Here is a 12,350-nt window from a genome sequence, read left to right as displayed (position 1 = left end):
TATTAATCAAACACCAAGCACACAAATCTCCTTGACACTTTTTTGAGTTTCAGCTTTCCTGTGAATAATGAATAGAATGATCCTGTTTTATGCTGCTCTTTCTTCTTCTTCTTGCTTGTCTTGTCCCTCATTCTTTATAGTCCAAAACCAGTGGGGAAAGAAACAGCTACTGTTTGAAGCAGAATTCAGAATTCTTTAAAAGAGATTTACCACAAGCATTCATTTAACACTTAACAAGTGGACAGACAGTATCATTGTTTGTCGCAAACTGAGTTGTGAAACAGAACCACTCATATTACACAAGAAGTGCATAAGATTTCATTTTATTCTTTCTTCCTGAGCACTGTGCATCAGGAGGGGTTTAGCTCCCCTTTAGATCATCCACCTATACGAGGGCTAGAGGTTGGAGAAGTGGCTTGTCATCGGAGGGTTGATGGTTTGATTCCCCCACTGGACAGGCAGCAAAAATTTGGGTGTGGTGGAGTGATTAATGAGAAAATGCTCCTCTGACAGTGGCAGCCCACTGCTCCTGTGCGTTTCACTGCATGTAATTTGCTGGGTGTTGCATGTGTGCTCAACTAAGGATGGGTTAAATGCAGAGGACAAATTCAGTTTGTGTTGATAAAAATATATACACTACCGTTCAAAAGTTTGGACACACCTTCTACTTCAGTGTTTTTTCTTTATATTTACTACATTCTACATTGTAGATACATACTGAAGACATCAAATAAATGAAGCAGGACATATGGAATTATGTAGCAAAGAAAAATATGTTAAATAACTTTAAATATGTTTTATATTTTAGATTACTCAAAGTAGCCACCATTTGCTTTGATGACAGCGCTGCAAACCCTTGGCCTTCCCTTAATGAGCTTCATGATGTAGTCACCTGAAATGATTTTCACATCACAGGTGTGCCTTGTCAGGGTTAATTTGTGGAATATCCATCCATCCATTTTCTATACCGCTTATCTGTCAGGGTCGCGGGGGAGCTGGAGCCTATCCCAGCTGACTACGGGCAAGAGGCAGGGTACACCCTGGACTGGTTGCCAGTCAATCGCAGGGCCAACACACAAAGACAAACAACCACACACTCTCACACTCACACCTAGGGGCAATTTAGAGTAGCCAATTAACCTAATGTGCATGTTTTTGGAGGAAGCCGGAGTACCCGGAGAAAACCCACACAGGCACAGGGAGAACATGCAAACTCCACATAGAAGGGCCCAGACTGAGATTCGAACCTGGAACCCTCTTGCTATGAGGAGACAGTGCTAACCACTGCACCACTGTGCCGCCCTTGTGGAATATCTTGCCTTCTTAATGGGGTTGGGACAACTGTTAGAATTCATATTATGGCAAGAACCAATCAGCTAAGTAAAGAGAAACGACAGTCCGTCATTATTTTAAAGGCCAGTCAGTCTGCAAAATTGCAAAAACTTTGAATGTGTCCCCAAGTGCAGTCGCAAAAACCATCAAGCGCTAAGACGAATCTGACTCAAATGAAGACCGCCCCAGGAAAGGAAGACCAAGAGTCACCTCTGCAGCTGAGAATAAGTTCATCCTAGTCACCAGCCTCAGATATCGCAAGTTAACAGCACCTCAGATTAGAGCCCAGATAAATGCCACCCAGAGTTCTAGTAGCAGACACATCTCTACATCAACTGTTCAAAGGAGACTGCGCCAATTAGGCCTTTATGGTCAAACAGATGCTAAAAAACCACTGCAAGGAAATGCAACAAGCAGAAGAGATTTGTTTGGGCCAGGAAGCACAATGAATTGTGTTTAGTTGGACCATCATTTATTTTTCAACAGGACAATGACCCCACACACCTCCATGCTGGGTAAGGGCTATTTGACCAGGAAGGAGAGTGATGAAGTGCTGTGCCAGATGGCCTGGCCTCCACAGTCACCTGACCTAAACCCAATCGAGATGGTTTGAGATGAGATGGACCGCAGAGTGAAGGCAAAAGGGCCAACAAGTGCTCAGCCTCTCTGGGAACTCCTTCGAGACTGTTGGAAAACCATTTCAGGTGCCTACCTCATAAAGCTTGTCACGAGAATGTCAAGATTGTGCAAAGCAGTAATCAAAGCACAGGGTGGCTATTTTGAAGGATCTAAAATATAAAACATGTTTTGAGTAATTTCACACTTTTTTGTTTACTACATAATTTCATATGTGTTCATTCATAGATTTGATGCCTTCAGTGAGAATCTGCAATGTAAATAGTCATGAAAATAAAGAAGAACCATTAAATGAAAAAGTGTGTTCAAACTTTTGACTTATAGTGCCAATAAAGCTGATTCTTCTTGTTCTTCTTTTTCTATATTAAGATAAGATAAGAAAACCTTTATTTGTTCCACAAATGCAGCGGTACAACAGCAGAGTATAAGAACAGCACTGGAATAAGAGTTACAATCAGAAATATTTAAAAAAATAAGAATGAAAAATAGAAAGAAATATAATAACATAAACATAAAATAGTATCTACCTATCTGACAGAACTCAGCTACAAAGCTCTGCATAAATAATAATTTCTATGTACAGTGAGTGACTAACAGTAAAAGTAAAAGTAAAAGTATTGCACATGGTGACCGCAGATGGATGACAGAGCTAACAAAGATTCAAGGATTCAAGGAACTTTTATTGTCATACCAGCTCACATTTACATATTTCTGGTATGAAATTAGGACTCAGGTCCCAGGAGCAATAAGTAGAATATAAAAATATGAAGTGAAAAATTGAATAAGCTTAATAAAAATAAAATATAAAACCAAGATTTAATTAAAGAAGCCAGTTTTAGCATGTGCAGCATAAATATGCGTGTGCAAGTATGAGGTAGTCCAGGAAAGTAGTCCGTAATATTGCACTTGTGGTATTGCACATGTTGGATAAAATGTTTGTAGTGCAGGTCTGTGTTGTCGGGGGTGGGGGGTCTACAGGGCATGGCTAGAGTTCAGCAGTCTTACAGCTTCAGGGTAGAAGCTGTTTCTGGACGTGGTGGTCTTGCTCTGGATGCTCCTCAGCCGCCTGCCTCAGGGGAGGGTTTGGAAAGATCCATGTGCAGGATGGTTGGAGTCCTTCATGATGCGGAGGGCCCTCCGCCTGCATTGTGCTGTGTAGAGGTCTGAGGTGGTGGGAAGGCTGCTCCCCATGGTCGTCTGTGCAGCCTTTACCACCTTCTGCAGAGCCTTCCTCTCAGCAGCGGTGCAGTTGCCGTGCCACACAGTACAGGCGCAGAGGACGCTCTCCACCGCGCAGTCGTAGAAGGTCCTCAGGACCAAGCTCCCTAGCCCGGCTCGCCGCAGCTTCCTGAGAAAGTAGAAACGCTGGTGGGCCTTCGTGACCAGCCGGGAAGTGTTGGTGTTCCAGGTGAGGTCCTCGGTTATGCACACACCCGGGTACCTGTAGCTGGAGACCACTTCCACAGCTACTCTTCCGATGTGCAGGGGAGGATTAGGGCGCCTGTCCTTTCTGAAGTCCACCACCATCTCTTTGGTCTTCGTCACATTGATGCAGAGGTTGTTTTCTTTGCACCACTGCACCAGGTGTTCCACCTCCTCTCTGTATTCCGCTCATCATTGTTGTTGATGCGTCCCACCACTACTGTGTCATCTGCAAACTTCACGATGTGACAGCTGGGATTCCTTGTACGCCATACATCAGTAGGGTGAACAGGAGGGGGCTCAGGAGAACCATTGCTGAGGGTGATGGAGGAGGAGGTGGAGTTCTGGATCCTGATAGTCTGAGGTCTGTTGGTCAGAAAGTCCAGGACCCAGTTCCCCAGTGTGTGACTCAGACCAAGGGTGGAGAGCTTCTGTACCAGGGTCTGTGGGATGATGGTATTGAAGGCAGAGGAGAAGTCCAGGAAGAGCAGTAGGAGTTTCTGTTTTCCAGGTGGGTGAGGGCTGTGTGGACCACTGATGAGCTGGTGTCGACCCTGTAGCGGTTTTTCCTGTAGGCGTACTGGTGGGGGTCCACAGTGACGTTGATGGAGTCTTTGATGTGGGCCGTGACCAGCACTTCATGACTACCGGGGTCAAAGCTATGGGTCGAAAGTCATTCAGGCCTGTCACTGTGGAACACTTTGGGACAGGGACAACAGTGGCAGTCTTTCGGCAGGTGGGAATGGATGCCAGTGACGGTGAGGTGTTAAAGATGTCTGTCAGCACCTCAGACAGCTGGTGTGCGCAGTCCCTCAGTATACGCCCTGGGATGTTGTCTGTTCTGTCATTGCAGCTGCTCCTCCATCTTCCTCCTGTAGTTGGCCTTCCCCTCCCTGATCTTCCTCCTCAGCTCCTTCTGTACAGTCCTCAGCTTCACCTTGTTCCCTGATCTGAAAACTCTTTTTTTCTCCTTCAGGAGACCTTTGACATCACGGGTAATCCAAGGTTTGTTGTTTGGAAAACACTATACCGTAAGGGAGGGTACGGTGTTTTCAAAGCACAAGGTAATATAGTATATAGTTTTAGTTCTGTCCATCTGCTTTATAAAAAAAAAAACCTGAGTGAGATAATAATTTAAAAACAGACGGATGTCTAATTTTTATGTCTTAGTTTTTACACTTGACTGAAGTGGAAAAGCTGGTGTATCAATCAAAGAAAAATGTGACAAATCACAAAAGGCTTAGTGAATAAATCATGATATACATGAACCATTTCACAAAAATACTAGCTCTTTGCAGACAAATTAGCAGGCCGTAACTGTCCTTACAGTAAAACACGAAAACATGAAACATAAAGGTAATGTTTCCAATGATGTAAAGGGAGAAATTTTGTTTAGTATGAGTCAGCAACTTTACACATAAGAAAACTTCTGGCTTGTTATTCGGTAATAAACAGAATTATTTCCCTAGACTCAGAGAAGGGTATTCCCAGATTTCTTTGTTTGTTTCTTGTTCCTCATTAAAATTGACTCTGTGGTGTATTATGTCATTGTTCAGCTCATTATGTGGCCATGACTTTGTTTTGTCCTATTAGTTTTGTTGTTGGTAGGAAACAGTAAGGCCCCAGGTTGAAGAGGTGATGATGCAGGCAGGAACTCTCTCTCTCTCTCTCTCTCTCTCTCTCTGTGTGTGTGTGTGTGTGTGTGTGTGTGTGCATATGACAAGCAGGCAGCACAGGGACCAATAACCAACCCATACATTCACACCTTTAATTGAAGGCTATAGCATCACATCATCTGACTACAGACATAATTATGAAGACACAAGTCAGTATTTGGATCAACATGTAAAAGAAAAAAAAATCTATAAAACTATTAATGCATTTTTTTAAACACTGACATGACACGGCCACTGATACCAATATCAAAAAACATAAAATTTACTGTAATTAAACTAGATAAGCTACAGCTGAAGCTGAAGATTTTCCAAGTTAAATAGCAAAATAAAACAAACTAAAATAGAATGAAAAGAAGTTTGTTGTTGTTGTGAAAACTGTCTAAAGTTCTATTCTCCAAAATCATTTTAACAAGGAACATATTTTATCCAACATGGCTTCTCAGGCATGCTGGAGGAAGGAGTCCGAACTCATTATGTTAATCATTCTTTTGTTCAGTTCAAGGATTTACTGACTATGAACTTCCTTCATTTTTTCTCACGTATGTGGCATCAATCATTACAAAATGAGACTGACAGGAGCAAAAGAGGAAGTCAGGTGACATTATAACAGGCAGCTGGGTCAGTACCATTGTTTGCTTGATAAATCCTGCCTGAATAGTGCATGCTCTGAAACAGGTTTGCATAGCATTTTTACTTCCTTGCTGGTGCTGCGGCTAAATCACCTTCATGCTCTTCCATGCCAAATTCATCAAACCATGTCTTTATGGACCTTGCTTTGTGCTAGAACAGAAAAGGGCCTTCCCCAACTGTAGCCATGAAGTTGGAATCATAGCATTGTCCAAAATGTCTTCATATGCTGAAGTATTAAGATTTTCCTTCACTGGAAGTAAGAGGCCCCATCTGTGCTGCGTCATAAAGAGGTGTGTCTGGACACTTTTGTCTATACAGTGTATTAAGTCTAAGATTGAGAAACATAGTGTAACAAAAAGTTAATTGGGTATAAATTGTTATTAGGCCTTAAGAGTCAGGTCACATTAGCAAACATAAATTGACCAGATTTACCTTACTTACGTTGAGCGCAGTTCTGGTAAAATGAAAGAACTCAAAAAAGGATCGGAAAAGTTAAGATTCAAACTAGAAAGGAATCTGTCAGTTTTTGTGTTCGTTCTCCAAACATCTCAAAAATAGCCGGTCCAATCCACTTCACTCTTGGAAGATATATTTTTGCAGTGCTGAATTTGTCCATTCATGTCATCTTGACTGAATGACTGAACAGGCTCATTACAGGCCTGTAACAGAGCATTTATGGATTTATTTAATGCTTGCTCTTGGGACATTAAGTGATTTTTAACAAATTTTTAATAAATGCTTCTAAAATACATTACCACCAAGGATATGTATAAAGCAAAAAAGCAAAAAAAAATGTTTCAAATTAAAGCTAATACACATTAGTCATAATCTGTAAGTCTTCATGATTGAGTCGTAGAATATGGATAACAAATAATAGGTTTGGATTTCTTCAACCTCAACACTACACTACTTTTGTGGTTTACTTTTATGGCTGTTGCCTTAATGGTGTACAATAAAGAGAAAGGCTGTTTATTTATGCAGCCTTCTGTAATAACTCTGTTTGTTCCCATCGCCACTTTGAAAGGGTTAGATGTACTTTTGGCCTCTGCATGCAGTGCCCTCTGCCTCGATGCGTGACTGTGAGTCGCGTTTAACTGCTGCTGGCATTCAAAGAGTGTCCAGTCACTCACTGCATGAGTAAACTTCTCACTCCCTGGTCCCAACAGAATGTACACTGGTACATTGGGGGACCTGCAGAACAGCAAGTGCTATGGCATGTAGCTGGTGCTGGAATGCTGTTATGTATTATCTGAAAAACTATCTCTGGCAAATGCTCCACCCAAATCTTCTTCTTGTCTGTGGAAAATTATCTCATCAGGTCACAGAGAGTGTGATTAAAATGTGTGCACCTAGTCAGTATAATCTCAGCTTCAAAATACCTTCTCTGATCATACAAAAGCAAGCAAGCAATTCTGAGATCCCGACTAAATACCACTGTGGAGACGGCATAATCTGGTGATGGTGCAAAGAGGACACCGTTGTTAAGTAGTCATCAAGCTGATAAGAAGATTGGCTCCTGATGAGAGTCAGGTGTGCAGGTAAGTGGCTGAAGAGACCCGCCCCGCCATGCTCAGCTCCAGGTTAGACAAGTAAGCACACTGAAAATTCAAACCACAAGTCACTAAAAGACAGGAAGACACCAAAAGCAAAGAGCAACAACAGCCACAAGATAACAATCTTGACACCAGATCATTTAGTCATGCATTGTGGTAACACACTTCAGGCCTTCTGCATTTTTTGCCTTTGTGCTCAATCTCAGTTACTTGGTCAGGTTCAGTTCTGCCTACTCCTATTGACTGCATTCAGCTCCATGTGCCTGCCATGTCCCTGCTCCCTTGGATTCACACCTTTGCTTGGCTCTCTCCTGTTTTCTCCTTGCCACAAACACTAACTTGCCACACTGCCCTCCAAGGACTCTGGACCACCTTGCTAAAGGATTTCTTCATTGTCAGTGAAGAACTCAAATCTCTTTTTTTGAGAAACACTGTGTAAATAAAGACTATTACTCCTGTTATCCTCAGTGTCTGAGTCTTCCATGTCTTGCATTCTCAGCAAAGTCAACAAAAATGATTAGTCAGCAAAAAATGCTCCCTCTCATCCTCAGGCTGTTGTTGCAAATCAGCCATGTCCTCCTTCATATCACTGTCATGTTCAACAGGAAAAGGCATGATGTCTAACCCTGCCTCTTCTGAATCAGTGACCTTACCTGGCCCTCAATCCAAGTGCCTCATTCTTAGTCCCAATTCTGGAGAACATTCTTCTGACTCTTCACATGTCAAACCCCCATTCTTTCCTAAGTCGCTGTGCATTATTGTGACCTGAACTTCAACTGCTGAAAGTGTGTATAGATCTAGTCGTCCATTGTACCATCAAAATCTTTGTCCCTGACCGCAATCAGAATGTCCACAGGAAACCAGGAAGTCACTTGAAAACCAAGGGAAGCTTGACGAGATCCGTGTGGTGTTCACTGAACCAGTGTGGTTTCCCTTTACCCCAATGGACAGAGTAGCTTTCACTTGCTCAGCTGTTTGCTGTTTCCAGGTCCCTTTGCTTGCATGCATTGCCTTGACAATCTATCAGCACTGGTATTCTGATACTGCAACTTAAAATTGAACTGGTTTAGTTCTGACGTCCATCTCCTCTCCAATGTTCAGCTTTGCTGTTGCCGGGTGACTCAGGAGATTAAACAGTCCTCCCAACAGGCAGCATGATTTCCACATAATATCCAATGCCACAAAACCAAACTGCCTCAACCAATGCAGTTTTGTTGCCCAAACCTAACCATGGATAGTAGTGTAACCTTGGGTCCTGGTGTGTCAGTCTGGGTTTGTCTACACCTGCCATCCCATCCGCACACCTCCCTGTTTCTCCAGTGTGGTTTATAAAGGTAGTTTCCTATTCAGTGAAAGAAACATGCAGGCATCTCATCTGTCTCCATGTACACGAGTCCTATAGATGATACAAACTGCTGTGATAGAATGCTGATCGTGACTCTGTGAATCAGAATCAAATTAGACATTCCCACTCCTAATACTGCATATTCATTATGGTAATGAGACAGGGGTTGATAAAAATCTGGCCGTGTGTAGTGCCTTGGTCATCACCCACCAACACTGACGCCTCAACAAACTTGAGCATTTAAAAGGTAAGGCATTTTCATCCAGGGATCTATCGCACTTTTACATTCATGGTGGGCAAAATATTTTAAAATAAACATATTCATATTGAAAATACTGTTACTTACTGAAAGCAAACTGATTTGCAGAATCCCGGAAACATGGCACCAGAAGTCAGCGTCCTCCAAACTTATGCTGACTTACATCCGTGTCATAGGGGAGCAAATGTGTCTGACATACTGACAAGCCCTCCTTCCATAGCATGTATTTTATTATACATTTTCCTTGGCTCACTGTCTGTTGTCACAGTGTGTGGAAACCTTCTTGTCATAATCTCCATCATTTATTTCAAACAGCTGCACACTCCTACAAACTCTCTCATTCTCTCTCTGGCTGTGGCTGACCTGCTTGTTGGTGTTGTAGTTTTTCCTTTCAGCATGGAATTCACTGTGACCTTCTGTATGTATCATAATGATTTATTCTGTAAAATACGAGACAGTTTTGATGTAACTCTGAGCACATCTTCCATTTTGAATTTATGTTGTATTTCCATTGACAGATATTATGCAGTGAGTCAGCCTCTGACATATGCAACTAAGATGAATGTTTGTGTTGTTGTGATCATGATCCTGGTGAGCTGGGGTGTTTCTGTTCTTGTTGCAGTTGGTTTTGTAATTGCAGGATTAAACCATGAAAAATGTGGAGAAATGTGTTTTATCAATGTTCTACTTGCCAACATTTTAGGACCAATTTTCTCATTTTACCTCCCAGTGATCATAATGCTCTGTATCTACCTGAAGATTTTCCTTGTTGCACAGAGACAGGCTCGCAGCATCCAGAGCATAAAGTCTGGAGCAGCTGTCAGTAAGATGGAGAGAAAGGCCACAAAAACACTTGCAATCGTTATGGGAGTTTTTCTGATGTGTTGGTCTCCTTTCTTTCTCTGTTTTACTTCTCAGCATTTGAGTCATGTGTCAGTGCCTGTTGTTGTATTTGAAACTCTGAACTGGCTTGCACTGTCAAATTCAATGCTCAATCCATTTATCTATGCTTTCTTTTACAGCTGGTTCAGATCGGCATTCAGAATGATCATTTCTGGAAAAATATTTCAAGGTGATTTAACTAATGCGAAACTGTTTTGAAATATTCTCTGGAGTACTGAAATGGCCACCTAATGAGTCATTGTTGAAAAAATTTCCCATAATAAAAGTTAAGCATGTCTGTACCTGTGTTCCATCTTTTGTTTTTTTTAAAATTATACTTGTGTGTGTGTGTGTGTGTGTGAATAGTTCACTACCACAGGGTTAAAGCTTCAGCCAGTGTACATAACTGGGAGGTTGGGATCTCTCCACTCAAAAACTGTGTAAACTGCCCTTCAGTATTTTGCTAATACAACACCTGTTACAGCATTGGCAGCCACAAGTCCTGTATCTTGTGGTGGCCTGTGCAGGTGTGCACAGATCCAGTTGGTCCATTGTACCATTAAAATCCTTGTCTTTGACTCCAATCAGAATGCCCACTGGCAAACCATGACAGTTGATCAGCATTAGCATTCTGCTTCTCAGGTTTTGCTCTGACGCCTATCTCTGCTCCAATGCTTCAAACTTTGCTGCTGTCAGATGATAAATACTGGGATATAAATCAATGAGTGTTTTTATTTATTTATTTAAATCTTCAACAAACATAATGCTTGACCATAGCATTGTGACTATAATGCTTGGTATCTGTCTGAAGACACAATAAAAAAAATCTTTCACCCTATTTTGTGGGAGCTTTGGGGTCCCTAATAATATATCAATCATAAAATCTGACGCCCAACCCGCCCCGCCCCCCCCAAACAGGTATAGGTTTGTTGCTTCAAGTCAACATTGTGCGACGAGGGTAGTCAAATTCTGTAATAAGTTTTATCAATACATCAAGCATGAACAAATAAACAAACCACAAATAAACAATGTAAACATTTCATAGAACATTAAAATACGAAAATTCATCCAAAGTTTGATCAGGGATCCGTCTTGTCCATTCAGTGTGGAACCTCAGGAAGCAGTTGTGGTCGGGGGTGAAGCAGAGGTGCACACTGCATTTGCAGCACGCTGCTTTTGGTGTACCATTGCACCCTGGCACCCTGCATCGTCCCTTGTCCCCAATCATGATCAGCCAGTGGGCTGTTTGATCCAGGTGGACATCTTGGACTGGAATGGGAGCTGTGCGTCCTTTCTTCCTCTTCTCCTCATATGTGCCAGCAATGGACTGGCTTGGACGATGCTCCATGCTCTTACCACATATGCAGAGGCCCTCTGCAATGTATGACTTGAAGGCATAGAGCCTCATTTGGTCTTTCTGCTCCATGCCAGTGCCTTCACAGTCTCTTCTGTAAAGCAGCCAGGTGGTAACGATGATCATGTCCAGGAAGTGGAACACCAGCCGGTGGTACCATTTCTTTGATCTAACTTTGTTGCGGCAGAGTGCAATCAGTGAGTCAAGCAGGTCCACCCCACCGATGTTTTTGTTATATTCTTGCACCAGAGCAGGGCAGGGGACAGTGATGTTTTTCTTCTCCTTGCGATCCCACCTGTAATGATAATAATAGATTATTTATTTAATTATTTATTGCTTTACATTTGAAAACATTGTAACAGATAATCTATTTAGCAGAAGATGATGATAAGATAAGATAATATCAATTGATATCACCTGTCAACCTCAGTCACAGTATTGGCTCCAATGTGGTCACTCAGAAGGGGCCCCGGAACGGTTGTCGTACCACTTGACAACATACAAGGTGGTTTCTCTCACCATGGTCATCTTCTCTTCGAATGCCCCACGTTCTGCTCTCTTCAGATCAGCATCGCTCTTCAGGTTGACTCCAGGTAATCTGTTGAACAGTGCCAGTACAGTGAATTCCCTTCTCAGCCAATGTGACTACAAGAGGGACACTAGTGAACCAATTGTTAAAGAAGAGCTTGTAGTTCTCTTCCTTGGGGATTAGCTGGGCCAGTCGGAGGACGACATTTTCACTAGCTCCAACATCTGGCACCTCAGGAGTTTGGTCGACTCTCCCAGTGTAGATCTCAAGGTTGTGCGGTATTCCTCAGATCCTGCCAATATGAGAATTTTATAGCCCCACTTCTTTGGTTTTGATGGCAGGTAGGTTTCAACCTGTGTCTCTCCTTGAATGGCACCATCTACTCATCTATGGTGAGCTTCTCACTCATTGGGATGGAGACCAATTTGGATGTCAGGTGAGTGACCAGAGGACGTATTTTGTAGAGGGGATCATCTTGCTCCTGTCCCTTGTTGTTGTTGATATGCAGGGACTTCTTGATGGCTGCCCATCTGTGGATGGTCATTGTGTCTGCTACTCTGGACACTCGGGTGGCTTTGTTCCAAAACATTCGAGTTGCTGGTAGGCCAAAGAGGGACATGTAGACCACAGTGCCGAGGAACTGCTCTAACTCGTTGGAGGTAAGGTTTTGGGGCTTGTTGGGGTCACACTGAATTGCGTACAAATTAGATTCCTCTACTATAACTTCAAGAA

The 12,350-nt window shown here is 42.5% G+C and overlaps 1 protein-coding gene across 1 annotated transcript; it reads left to right on the top strand.

Annotated features, from left to right (window-relative positions):
- The first annotated feature begins 8,973 nt into the window (after positions 1-8,973).
- Positions 8,974-10,037, top strand: LOC124050964 (trace amine-associated receptor 1-like). Its single transcript, XM_046373962.1, has one exon. It carries the CDS (start codon positions 8,974-8,976, stop codon positions 9,952-9,954), a length of 981 nt encoding a protein of 326 aa, XP_046229918.1. The 3' UTR covers positions 9,955-10,037.
- The last annotated feature ends 2,313 nt before the right edge of the window (positions 10,038-12,350 follow it).

Source organism: Scatophagus argus, chromosome 19, assembly GCF_020382885.2.
Source record: "Scatophagus argus isolate fScaArg1 chromosome 19, fScaArg1.pri, whole genome shotgun sequence".
NCBI lineage: Eukaryota > Metazoa > Chordata > Actinopteri > Scatophagidae > Scatophagus > Scatophagus argus.
Note: the sequence above shows the minus strand (reverse complement) of the source record. Positions and strands in the feature narration are given on the sequence as shown.